The 13,132-nt window shown below is 38.4% G+C and overlaps 1 protein-coding gene across 1 annotated transcript in view; it reads left to right on the forward strand.

Moving 5' to 3' along the window:
* DARS1 (aspartyl-tRNA synthetase 1) overlaps positions 1–13,132 on the forward strand; it is a 61,545-nt gene that overhangs the window by 24,914 nt on the left and 23,499 nt on the right. Inside the window, exon 5 of the mRNA XM_046019547.1 lies at positions 12,998–13,100. Coding sequence (XP_045875503.1) covers positions 12,998–13,100 — 103 coding nt within the window. The remainder of the gene's footprint in view (positions 1–12,997; positions 13,101–13,132) is intronic.

Here is a 13,132-nt window from a genome sequence, read left to right on the forward strand (position 1 = left end):
TAAAAAAATTTTTATTGTACCTCATTAATTGCCTTTTTGATTTTCACTCGGTTAGATTTTATTTCTCCAGAAAGGGATTCTCTAGTGTCTTCTTTGCTTTTTTCTTTTTTTTTTTTTTTTAAAGATTTTATTTATTTATTTGAAAGACAGAAATCACAAGTAGGCAGAGAGGCAAGCAGAGAGAGAGAGGAGGAAGCAGGCTCCCTGCCGAGCAGAGAGCCCGATGCGGGGCTCGATCCCAGAACCCTGGGATCATGACCTGAGCCGAAGGCAGAGGCTTTAACCCACTGAGCCACCCAGGCGCCCCTTCTTTGCTTTTTTCAAGCCCAACTAGACATTTCCAAATGTCTTTGCCCTGGGCAGAGTTGCACCACCCTTGCCAGGGGTGAGGCTAAGTAATCTGCTCCAGTTTGCTCTCTGTAGCTTTTGTTCCTTGAAAGTTTTAGCACGGCTTTAGAGGATGAGAATGAAAATGGTGGCCTCCCAATCTCTGGCCCCAGAGAAGCCAAGAGCTCAGGGCCCCACTTCTCAGTGCACTCTCAGGGAAAACCAGTCCATCACTCCTGTCTCCCTGGTCTCTGTTCGTACTCTGTGCCCATCCAGCCTATGACCGAGCATTTCTGTCTCTGGCACATGGTCCTGTTCAGAATCTCCAAGCCCAGCAGACTCCTGGGGTGCACTCCCATGCTGCTCCTCCCAAGGAAGGAAGGGGAATCTCCTGGATTCTGCTGCCTATTGGGCCCTGGCTTGAAGAGTAGCAGCCCAGCTGTGCTGCAGATCATGGTTTATGGCAACCCTGAGCTGAGATCCCACTCCTGGAGACACTGTTGGCAGCTGGCTTCCTTGTGATACCTGGGAGCTCTGTCATACTCAGGCACCCCCAGTCTTCCTGTGATCCCAACGGTCCTGAGACCACACTCTCCCAGCAAGGGTTCCATTTCCTCTTAGCCACTGAAGTGATGTCCCTCTGTGGAGCAGACTTCTGAAAGTTGATTTTGTGCTCCTCTGCTCTCTCACTTGCTGGCCTGCTGACTCCCTTCCCCTCCTCACAGTCTGTTGTTCCTGTATGTCACCTCAGATTCACTTCTCCACACCTCCTACCTTCTAGAACGTGGTTGCTTTTCTCTTCATTAAATTGCTGCTATTTTTTTTTCATTCTCCAGTTGAGTTCGTAGGTGTTCAGAATGGTTTGATAACTATCTAGCTGAATTCCTGGGACCAGATGAATTGAAGTCTTCTACTCCTCTGCCATCTTGGCTCCTCCCCATGAAATATCATTTTTAATATTTAAGAAACAAAAAATGTTTAGGAAATAATCTATAATTAAAATTCATTATAGTGACTGCCCTTCCTTTATCTTGCCAAGCCTTTCCAGTGCCTAACATGAATTTTATACATACTGGGATCCAGTGCATCAGAGTCTGATGTACAGGCAAATTACAGCAATATTATTAATATTATTGCTTATAACAATAGCAGCAGTAATAATTAAATGTTCCTATATACTAAGTATGAAGCTGCAAAATGCCATACTTGTACTTTGCCCTTGATCCTCACAGCAGCACTGTGAGGTATAGACACTTTTTTTAACGTCTTTTTTTTACAGCTGAGGAAATTGAAATTTAAATACTAAGTGTAAGGTCTCTGATTCTAGGGCTCACATTTCTCCTAGGTCATCCTGCTTCTCTGAGATAGTCTAATAATAGTGGTTCAGAGCCCTCCTAAATATAGCTTACTTAGAATACAACCTTACTGTCATTGAAATATATTAATGCCTGGGAAATGCTTTAGGTCTCAAAGTAATGGTTTTTGCCTCAATAGTATCTTTTTCTACAGTGTCTAGTTTTTTTCTGATATATAGTTGATTGATGATAGATAGATACCTATTTTGTTTCCTCATGGTGATAATGACTTTTAGGTACTGCCTGAGTTGAGAACCAAAACTCGTGAAAAATAATACTATAATAATTTTTGTTTTAAAAGTATAACTGATTATAAAGTAATAAAAAAAATATTTTATGTTGAGTCATAAGTTAAATGCTAAAAACAGTTCCAAAGGAGAAATTAAATTTTTTTTCTAGCCATCATTAATACTAGTGAACTTGTCTGTACCATGAAGCAGTAGCTGCCTTCCTGAGAAGTCATCCCATTTTTAAAAAGCATGCGGTTGGGGCGTCTGGGTGGCTCAGTGGATTAAGCCACTGCCTTCGGCTCAGGTCATGATCTTAGGGTCCTGGGATCGAGCCCCACATCGGGCTCTCTGCTCTGCAGGGACCCTGCTTCCTCCTCTCTCTTTGCCTGCTTCTCTGCCTACTTGTGATCTCTGCCTGTCAAATAAATAAATAAAATCTTTAAAATAAAAAAAAATAAAAATAAAAAGCATGTGGTTAAAACAGAGACAGTCGGGGGTGGGGAAGGGTAAGGGGGTTAGAAACTAAAGAGTTTGTTTGCAAAGCTAGTTATTTTTCTTGAATAATTTCAATATGAGAAATATTTTATAGCTCTAATTATAAACATGAAACCTAAAATTCACTAGGCAGATTCAGTAGATACAACTACTTTTGCATCACCTTTTGTCTTCTTTTCTTATCATCAGCACTGCCACACAGTGCACCTTACACATTAGCACTCTTGTGAGAAGTAAGAGTCAGTCAGCAAAGCAACCATATAGTGTTTGCAACCGATGTGAAAAATAAGCCCACCAATTCTGAGTATAAAAAAAGAATTTATCATTTACTAAGATTCTGGACTTAGGAAGGAAATGAAAGAGTTTGGCTGGATAACCGATGCTATTCCTTAACATATCAGCCTTTTGTTATACACTTGTAAGAATAAATATTCTCTCCTAGAATTGCTCTGCTATCAGCAAGGGAGGAGATGTTGGGACATTCACAATATGGTTGTCCTTTGGGGTTAACTTTTTATAAAGTAGTGCTAATAATCATTCAGCTCTGCTATAATGTAGCAGATGCTTTCCTAAAAATCACAGGCTATGCAAAATTATGCAATAAAAACCTCAGCATTTATACAGAAAATGGGTTAGTAGCACACTGGTCAAAAACTTCATCAATGATGTAATTTTTTAAAAAGAACCTAATTTTTTTCAGTGTAGGTAGAATAGCTTGATACATTTTGAGAAATACATAAATAATACTACAGTGTCACATTTTTATTTTTTTATTGAAGTATAGTTGACACACAGTGCTACAGTAGTTTCAGGTGTACAGCATAGTAATTGGGCAATGCTGCTCTGCTCACCACAAGTGTAGGGATCATCTCTTAACATACAACGCTGTCACAACACGATTGACTATATTCCCTGAGTATACATACCTTCCATCTCCGTGACTTACTCATTTCGCAACTGGAAGTTTGTACCTCCCTCCCCTTCACCTATTTTGCCCATCCTTCCATCCCTCTCCTGTCTGGCAACCATCAGTATGGTCTCTGTATTTACAGGTCTGATTTTGCTTTTAATCGTTTTGGTTTTCTTTTAGATTCTGTGTAGAAATCATATAGTATTTGATTTCTCTTACTTATTACCAGCCCTTTATCTTACAAAAAACATGCTGTTTGGGCATCTGGGTGGCTCAGGCGGTCATGATCCCAGGGTCCTGGGATCGAGCCCTGTATCCATCGCGCTTAGCAGGGAGACTGCTTTTCCCTCTCCTTCTGCCCCTCCCCCACCCCCCGCTCATGCTCTCACTCTGTCTCTCTCAAATAAATAAAAGTCTTTAAGAAAACATGCTGTATCCTTGTGTAAATGGGTCGCAGAGAGTTGCAACTTGTAAATTATTGTGAAGTGGTGGAAGGGAGGCTGTTTGAAACCTGAAAGCAAATTGTACTATCAGATGTGGACAGGTGTGGCATGTAACATAGATGTTTGAGGTGTGTGTTTTGAGTTCACCTGAGTACAGTTGTCTCTACTGTGTTTCTCACTGATGAAATCTGGCAAAGGAAAGCTCAAACTTATTATGCTTAAACTAATACCGATTATATCGATTGTGTTGGATTTAACAAGTATTAATAGCAAAACTGATAGTACTCTTAAAAGAGAGAAATTTGCTTGCCCAGTGAGTGGGTAAAAACATGACTCTTATCTGTTTACTGACTGCTGATGTGTGGGGGTGAGGAAAAGAAAGAAATGGAAAATTACTTCAGTTTCCAGTTTGAAATACTATGTGGAAAATGGAAAATGTCACCCTCAGTCTGGACTAAATTCCCCGGATGGACTGGGACTAAACACAACCTACTCTGGACGTGTGATGGGCTCCTCTTCTCTTAGAATGCTGTGCCAGATAGAAGTGGATACTGAATGGGAGTGGGACTCTGTTAGCCATGAGGACAAGGGGAGTGGGTTTGAATAAACAGCTAGCAGTATCACCTAAGTTTATCTATGCTGAGTAAATTGGAGAGAAGTTCTAGCCTTTTGAGTTCATGGAGTTCCAAAGACTGAATGAAATAGGATGTTTTACTCAGCCATTTTATTTTCCTGGCTGATAGTAGTGTATTCCTCTCATTTCAAGTCATCTCATTGTAAATGTCTTTAGGTATTCATTTGGAATAAATAGTATGGACTTAAAATTCCTTACTTCTCCACTAGCTTCACTATTCATTTTAGTTTTTAAAAAAGATTTTATTTATTTATTTGATAGCGACACCACAAGAAGGGAATACAAGCAGAGGGAGTGGGAGTGGGAGAAGCAGGCTCCCCACAGAGCAGGGAGCCCTATGCAGGGCTCAATCCCAGGACCCTGGGATCATGACCTGAGCTGAAGGCAGACACTTAACGACTGAGCCACCCAGGTGCCTCTTCACTATTCATTTTAATAACTCACTCCTGTGGCCACCACTTGGATTTTGCTCCTTAGAACTTAATTTTAAACTCAATGGCAATTCTCTCTAACCATAATTTCCACTTTGTACCTATCCCACGCCTCCTAATCTTCTATTGGACCTCATCAAGACTTCTGGTCTTTTTACCAGTCTCCTCCTTTTGTCCTACTATTTCTATTGTCTTCCGACCTCATACAACCCAGTCCCATTCCCAGAACTACCCCCACTGCATCCTTACCTGCCTACCTCTCTTTCACCCTGTGAATGCTCTACAAACTACCCAGCCCCGTGGACTCCTGATCCCATAATATAACACTGACATTAAGGAGTATATTGTGTATTTGTGGCACAACAATTGATTTTTATTCCTAAGCCAGGCCTAGTGGAATGTATCCTCCTTTATAATGAAAATAGAGGTTTATAGGCTGCCCCTGTTTTTATTGTTTCACTGAACTCTCAGTATCTCATTCCTCTTGATCCCTTGGTTTCTAACTAAGATTATAATTAGAAAAGAAAAGTTTGGAAAACACTGTGACTTCTGTTGCTTAATATATCATCAGCCTTATATTATGATTAAAAACAGCACGTGAACAACAACATAAAAATTCTCGTGGATTCTGTTACTTATTTAAATGAAGCAAAACTCCTTACTTTTAGATGTTTTTAGCTTTAGAAATTTGAGGACCAGCAAAGCATGAGGCAATTCAAATGAATATTCACTAATACATTCACGTTGGAAAGATAGCAGCTTAGTTAGTGAATCAGCTAACCACCCTTTCTGCTAGAGTCTTTGATTTGGAAAATAGCATGCTTAGAAATATGTCCATGAGAAAAAGGCCATTTCTAATCTTCAGTTAATATTTATTTTGTCTTGGTACTTATTTGTGAAATGCTTGCTATTGTCTTTAGAGGAGTGTTAAGGACTGTTTGTTTATTCTCAAGGTGTTTCCATTTTGATTAGTGCTACCCTAAGAGACTGGACATTTAAAACATGTGAACTCCTACACAACAAAGTGGCAGAAATAATGGTATTTATATGTTAATTCCATGAGGCCCAACATTTAACTCTATTCCCTCTGGTCATATACCAGGTGGAAAAAAGCAAAGACTCCACTATTAAAAATATCAAATCAGATAGTTCCAGCTGGGGTTTCCCAATCATTTAAAAGGCAAAATATGAGGTCACTTTTAATATCTTAAGTGGATGACTATCTTAGCATTTACTTTAGATATTAAATCTGAGGTGCTTATCTTTGCCTTACTAACTAGATTGTGCCACTAGCAGTTTCTAGCTTTTGAGTATATTCCTTAAGAGCAACATTAGCACTTAATATGGGGTCAGTTATTTTCCCCACTTATCTTTCCTAGGAATATCCAATTCATCAATATACTAATCTGAAAAGTTGACTCACTAATTGACTTTAAGTGCCACAGGACTCTTCAACACATTATTTTAATCAATTTGTTGGAAAGATCAATTTTCTCATGGTTGAATGCATATAAAAATGAAACAACTAAATGAGTTACATAGGAAGGTTGGCACATCTCATTCCCTAGAGATCTTTAAGAAGAGGTTCTTGATTGTGTATCCAAAATGCTTTGTGGTCCTTAAATGAAATTTGTCTGGAAGCAGGAAGATAGGATACCTATCCAGGCCTGTGTTTCTGGATCTCCATCTTATGTTGACATTAATTTTCTAATAGTTAATAGCTTGTGTTTGAGTTGAGATGAGAAGTCATTCTTTTTTTCTTTTTAAAATTATTTTTTATTTAGGGACATTTTAGTGTAATGAAGACAGTAGTGTTATGTTAGTTATGGTTGAGTTTTGTAAAGACAAAATTTTTTTTTAAAGGCAACCCTACAGGCCTTTTTGTATTGACTGCTATTAAGGACCACAGTGAATGTAATTACAGTGCTTAAAGTTTCAAGCTAAAAGGAAAAAAAAGGAGCAGCAAGTTTAAGGTCCAACTGGCTAAGTGATCTGTAATATTTCCTTCAATGGTCTTAGTTCCATTTTTTCTAATTTAAAAATTTGGAGGGGAAAAAAGTTTCAAGCCGAAGTTGTTGTGACTACTGTAAAGGGGTACAGTTAATTTGAATACCAGTTGTTAAAGGTAAAAATTCTATTTTGCTGTTTGTACTTTTGTAACACCCTTCTTCCCACCCAGCATAGAGATGTTTGGATTTGGGGGATGGGGGGGAGGAAGACTTTTTCAGACTGTTAGTTGTATACACACGTGTTTTGTTTTCTTTTTCTTCATATTAGTCATTGTGGTTAAGTGATTTATTGGTAGCCGGTGAGTCACAAGTGTATTTTTCATTCTGTGAGTCACCTAGCTGCATGCAAGTTTGTACATTTTCTTTCCTTTCTAGATCTTTCATCTAAAAATAGGTATTTTACTTAGTTGGAACGTTGAAATTTCAGTTTGCTGCATTAACTTCTAGAATTGTGAAATATCAAAATAATGCTCAGAAGAAGTCTCACAGATTTAGAAAACTTATTTAGCACCTCCTCTGGTCCAGGCAACTCTGCTGGGCTTGGAAATACATGACACATGTATGATGTAAGGAACTGAATTTGAGAAGAAGGCAAAATAGATTAACAGCCACGTGCAAAGACATGCTACAGGGGCTGTGGTAGAAGTGTATGTATATATCATATACACTCGAGGCCCAGAGGGAATGTGCATGTGGGTATTCCTTGAGCATCATGTGGATAATACATTGGTGAATATAGGCTAGGTCATTATACTGCTGTGGATTGTAGCTCTCTGAAAAACTCTACATAGATGGTATATACCTCTTTGTTGGAGTGAGATACTTACTGACTGGAGGAGAAACAGAGCTTTTATATTTGGTCCTGTCGATTTGTATTGAAAACTTTGATAAAGATGTGCTTTCAAAGGTAGATCTAAAATCTGCTGTCAGAAATTCTCAATTTATGGGATTTCTTTTTTTTTTTTTTAAGATTTACTTTTTTATTATTAGAGAGAGAGAGCGAAGAGTATGTGGGGTGGGGGGAGGGAAAGGGACAGTCTAAGCAGACTCCCCGCTGAGCACAGAGGCCGATGCCGGGTTTGATCTCATGACCCTGAGATCATGACCTGAGCTGAAATCAAGAATCAGACGCTTAACCAACTGAGCTACCCAGGCACCCTGGGATTAACTGCTAAGTTATATAATGTTAATAACATCATATTGCTTTATACAAAGATTTGATGAACTTCTGTTGAGGCTGGCGATAATAGGACATCAAGATGCATCAGTGTTAAAATAGTATGATTCTTGAGCATTTTGAAAACCATTCGTGAAGGGCCTGTTACTTCCAATTGCTTTCTCATAAATTATAAAGGAATGTGGCAGGTCGTGAGCTCCTAAGAATGAGAATGTATTATTTCAGAGTGAGCTCATGATACATTCTGGGGTATTTAAAATGTGGTGCTATATCTTGAGTCTGTAACAGAACAGAACCATCTAGTGTAGCAGTCGGTACATGATCTTACTACTGTATGATCTTAGCCTACATACTTGACCTCTTGTAGAGTCCCAGTTTTCTCAGCTATAAAATGGTGGTGATATCTATCTCATAGGCCTTTGAGAAGCTTAAGTGAAGTAGTATATGTGTAAAGCACCTTACACAGGAACTGGAACATAAAAGAAAATTGGTAAGCGATATGAGAATAAATACAGGCATATTTTATATACATATATATGCATAATATATAAATTTATAGCATTTATATATCTAAAGGCATTTGTATATGTTTATATATTTATATATTAGGCATTTATATATATATTTAGGCATTTATATATGTGTGTGTGTATATATTATATATATAAAGATCAGTTTTGTTCTGTAAAAAATAAAACTCCTTCTTCAACATTAAAAAAAAAAAAAATAGAGAGGGGCACCTGGATGGCTCAGTGGGTTAAGCCTCTGCTTTCGGCTCAGGTCATGATCTCAGGATCCTGGGATCGAGTCCCGCATCGGGATCTCTGCTCGGCAGGGAGCCTGCTTCTTTCTCTCTCTCTCTGCCTGCCTCTCTGCCTACTTATAATTTCTCTCTGTCAAATAAATAAATAAAATCTTTAAAAAAAAAATAGGAGACTGAGCAAAACTACTGTAGAAGGACAATACAAAATTTATGAAGCATTCCATATTTTTTGCAAAGGAGAAAAAATTTGGAGGAGTATAGACCAAATAGTAAACAGTGATTAAAGGAAGAAGAGATTGGGTATATGTTGGGAGAGTTAAACTTTTAAATTTAAATGATTAACATTAGAATTTATAATAATAAGTATATTCTTTTATAATAATAAGTTCTTGACACAATATATAAAAAACAGTGTTTCAAAAATAACTTTAAAACATAAGAGCAGGGACACCTGGGTGGCTTAGTCAGTTAAGCATCTGCCTCCAGCTCAGGTCATGATCCCGGGGTCCTAGGATCAAGTCCTGCTTCAGGCTCCCTGCTTCTCCCTCTGCCTGCCACTCTCCTGCATGTGCTTGCGCTCTCTCTCTCTCTCTCTCTCTCTTATTTTCCTCTTTCTCTCTCTCTGAAAAATACGTAAATAAAATCTTTGAAATATAGATGCAAACCCTGCCATTTCCCATCCCTCACCGATGAGGAGAAGTTCATGAGTATAAATTGGAGGTAATTCTTCCTTGTTCTCCAGGAGAACTTGCCAGAGTCAGCACCTCACACTGGGACCCAGCAACAAGAGGTGGATGAAGTACTTCTTTCCCAGGTCTACCCATTTCCCAGATTCTACCATTTATATGCAAGATGGTGATCTCTTTGACTAGGGTTATGTGCTGTTAAATATTTTTTCAACTCTGTGCTATACAGAAATGAAACTTCACTGGTGCCCTATAAATCACCTATTCCAACAACCTTTTCTCAGCGCTTATGATTCTTGTTCTCTATTCTAGTCATCTTCACAGTACATTTTGCTCAAGATTGACCATTAAGGGAAAGAAGATAATTAATCTATTTATTTCCCTTCCTTACTTCCTTCTGTTATTTAAAAAGTAGGAAAGAGGGGCGCCTGGGTGGCTCAGTGGGTTGAGCCTCTGCATTTGGCTCAGGTCATGATCCCAGAGTCCTGGGATCGAGCCCTGCATCAGGCTCTCGGCTCGGCGGGGAGCCTGCTTCCCCCTCTCTCTCTGCCTACTTGTGATCTCTGCCTGTCAAATAAATAAACAAATCTTTAAAAAAAAAAGGAAAAAAAATAAAAACTAGGAAAGAATTTAGTTTTTTACTAGTTCATTTATAGATGAGTACTGGGACTGTTACTTGGATTATATCTCAGAAGGCCACATGTCATGTATAGTGTGCAAGGTCTCTAAGCAGGACTGCAGGATTCCAGTAACAAAAAGAAGATAACACTTATACCCTAACTGATTCCCTTTGGCAAATTGTAACTAATTGCAGTTTATTTTGCTTCACTTTGGTTTTGGGAGATTATATTTATTTATACATATTAAAATAATAAACTGAAAAGGGACTAGTGGCTTTTTAACTTTCTACCAAGAGGCCACAGATGGAAGATAAAATTTAAAATATAAGCACATATGAGAAAATGTTAATGCTGACACTTCTACTCTTATAGATCTTTGTATCAACCACATTCTGCACTGCTGTGTCTGTGTGTGTGTGAGAGAGAGAATGAGAGTGGGGGAGAGGAGAATCTAATGAGATTGGACAAGATGAGTTGTTCCAAAATAAGGAATTACCAGGAAGACTGTAAAGTATGAATGTGCATTCACTGTTGCTAATGATGAACCTTACCCTGAGTTTATGTTTGTCTAAGGGTAATACTTATGTTTAGGATTACATGTATATATAATTTTAAAATAAATAAAATAGGGGTACCTGGGTGGCTCAGTTAAGCAGCTTCCATTCGCTCAGGTCATGATCTCAGATTCAGTGCAATCCCTTTCAAAAATCCCTGTGGCATTTTTTGCAGAAATAGAAAAAAACCATGTTAAAATTCATGTGCACTCTCAAGGGGCCCAGAACAGCCAAAACCATTTTGAAAAAAAAAAAAAAAAAAAAAAAAAAGAACAAATTTGGAGGATTTGCACTCCCTGATTTCAAAACTTCTACAAAACTACAGTAATCAGGGGCATCTGGGTAGCTCAGTGTGTTAAAGCCTCTGCCTTTGGCTCAGGTCATGATCCCAGGGTCCTGGGATGGAGCCCCGCATCAGGCTCTCTGCTCAGCAGGGAGCCTTCTTCCCCCTCTCTCTCTCTGCCTGCCTCTCTGCCTGCTTGTAATCTCTGTCAAATAAATAAATAAAATCTTTAAAAAAAAAAAAAAAGTGGGGCACCTGGGTGGCTCAGTGGGTTAAAGCCTCTGCCTTTGGCTCAGGTCATGATCCCAGGGTCCTGGGATCGAGCCCTGCATCGGGCTCTCTGCTCAGCGGGGAGCCTGCTTCTCTTCCTCTCTCTCTGCCTGCCTCTCTGCCTACTTGTGATCTCTGTTTGTCAAATAAATAAATAAAATCTTTTAAAAAAGAAATTTAAAAAAAAAAGAAAGGAAATGGACAGTGGTGTTCTCCTGGGTAAAATAAGCAATTGTTGGATTTCTGAAATCTCATCAAGTGGCACTGCAACTACTAAAGACCCAATTCCTTATCAGAATAAATAGAACTTTTCCTATGGAAGTTAAATTTTCTTTTTCTTTCCTTTTTGTTTTTCGTTTTTGGGCGTTTTTTGTTTTGTTTTGTTTTGTTTTGTTTTGCTTTTTTGCTTTTGTTTCGTTTTGTTTAGATTCTTGTCATTCATTTTGCAGGATTCTGGGTTGGCACTTAAGCCATGAAAGACTAATGTAAAAGTTATGTGACATATGACACAGCAGATAAACAGGGAGTCCAGAACAGATTTTCTTTTTTTTTTTTTTTTAAGATTTTATTTAATTATTTGATAGATCACAAGTAGGCAGAGAGGCAGGAAGAGAGAAGGGAAGCAGGCTCCCTGCTGAGTAGAGAGCCCGATGCGGGGCTCGATCCCAGGACCCTGAGATCATGACCTGAGCTGAAGGCAGAGTCTTTAACCCACTGAGCCACCCAGGCTCCCCCAGAACAGATATTCTTGATGCATGTTTGCCCTTTCTGTTATGCCATCTGTGTCAGGAACTCCACTCTCCCAGTTACCACTTTTGCATTTTAGTTCCTTCTTCTCTTCTCTTTTCACTACACCTCACTTCTGCAGCTCCAGTTACCACCTGAGAGTTTTAATTGGTAGTTTTACATTGATAGTTTGGGCCAGTTGAGCTGCTATGATGCTGACATCACTGCCCAGGAACTGAAAGTTTAATCTTAAGCTTTTCCACAAATGCATTATGATACATTCTGGCTGTACAATAATACAAAAGTAAAACTGTTAAATTTTTAAGGGAACCACCATTTTGGATTATACCATTTATCCCTTGGTTATGTACGAGAGATCAAAAAATAATCAATTGGTGAGCTTAATAAGCTACTTCATAATTTTATATTTCAGAATTTGAGTATCCTATGTTCAGAATTCAAGTTTGTTGTAGAATTCAACTGCCCCGGTGACCGATTTAGTGTATATTGAGCTTCATGTAGACATTCTTAAATGGGATTGCACAATCCTATAGACTGTTTGCCATAAATCCAATGACAGTGTGTACTCAGAAACTACAGGCACGGAGGGCTTAATTACAGCAAGCTAATGTCCTTTTATTACCTCGAAATCTTTTCAGTTGACCTTCTTCTATTATTCAATTCCATTACATACCAGTAATTGCATTTATTGAAGCCCATGCTTCTCCTTATAGGAAATGCTGATCTTTGTAAGTTTCAACTATAGGAAGGAAAATGTTCTTTAATAAATAATTGAAAGAATTTTCTACTTTTCACGGTTCAGTGCTGGTCCTTGCCATTTAGGCTCAGAGTATTTTATGAATGGTAACTAAATTATGGCATCTAGAAAATCATCTCTTCAAGAAATCTCACAAGGTGTGCTGCATAGTAGCTTATTGTAAGTAGGTTAAATAGACTGGCTTTATCTCAAGTGGCTTACTGTATTAAAAAAGAGTTTAATATTTCGGCTTTACTGTTGAAACACCAAATGAATTCTGACACCTCTGATGAGATGATTAAAGTTCGGAATGTTTTCTTTTGACAGCATTAACAAAGAGAGCATCGTAGATGTAGAAGGTGTAGTGAGAAAAGTGAATCAGAAAATTGGAAGCTGTACACAGCAAGATGTGGAGTTACATGTTCAAAAGGTAACTTTTTTCAAAATATAAAATTGGGTACA

This window comes from Meles meles, chromosome 9 (assembly GCF_922984935.1).
Source record: "Meles meles chromosome 9, mMelMel3.1 paternal haplotype, whole genome shotgun sequence".
In the NCBI taxonomy this organism is placed as follows: domain Eukaryota; kingdom Metazoa; phylum Chordata; class Mammalia; order Carnivora; family Mustelidae; genus Meles; species Meles meles.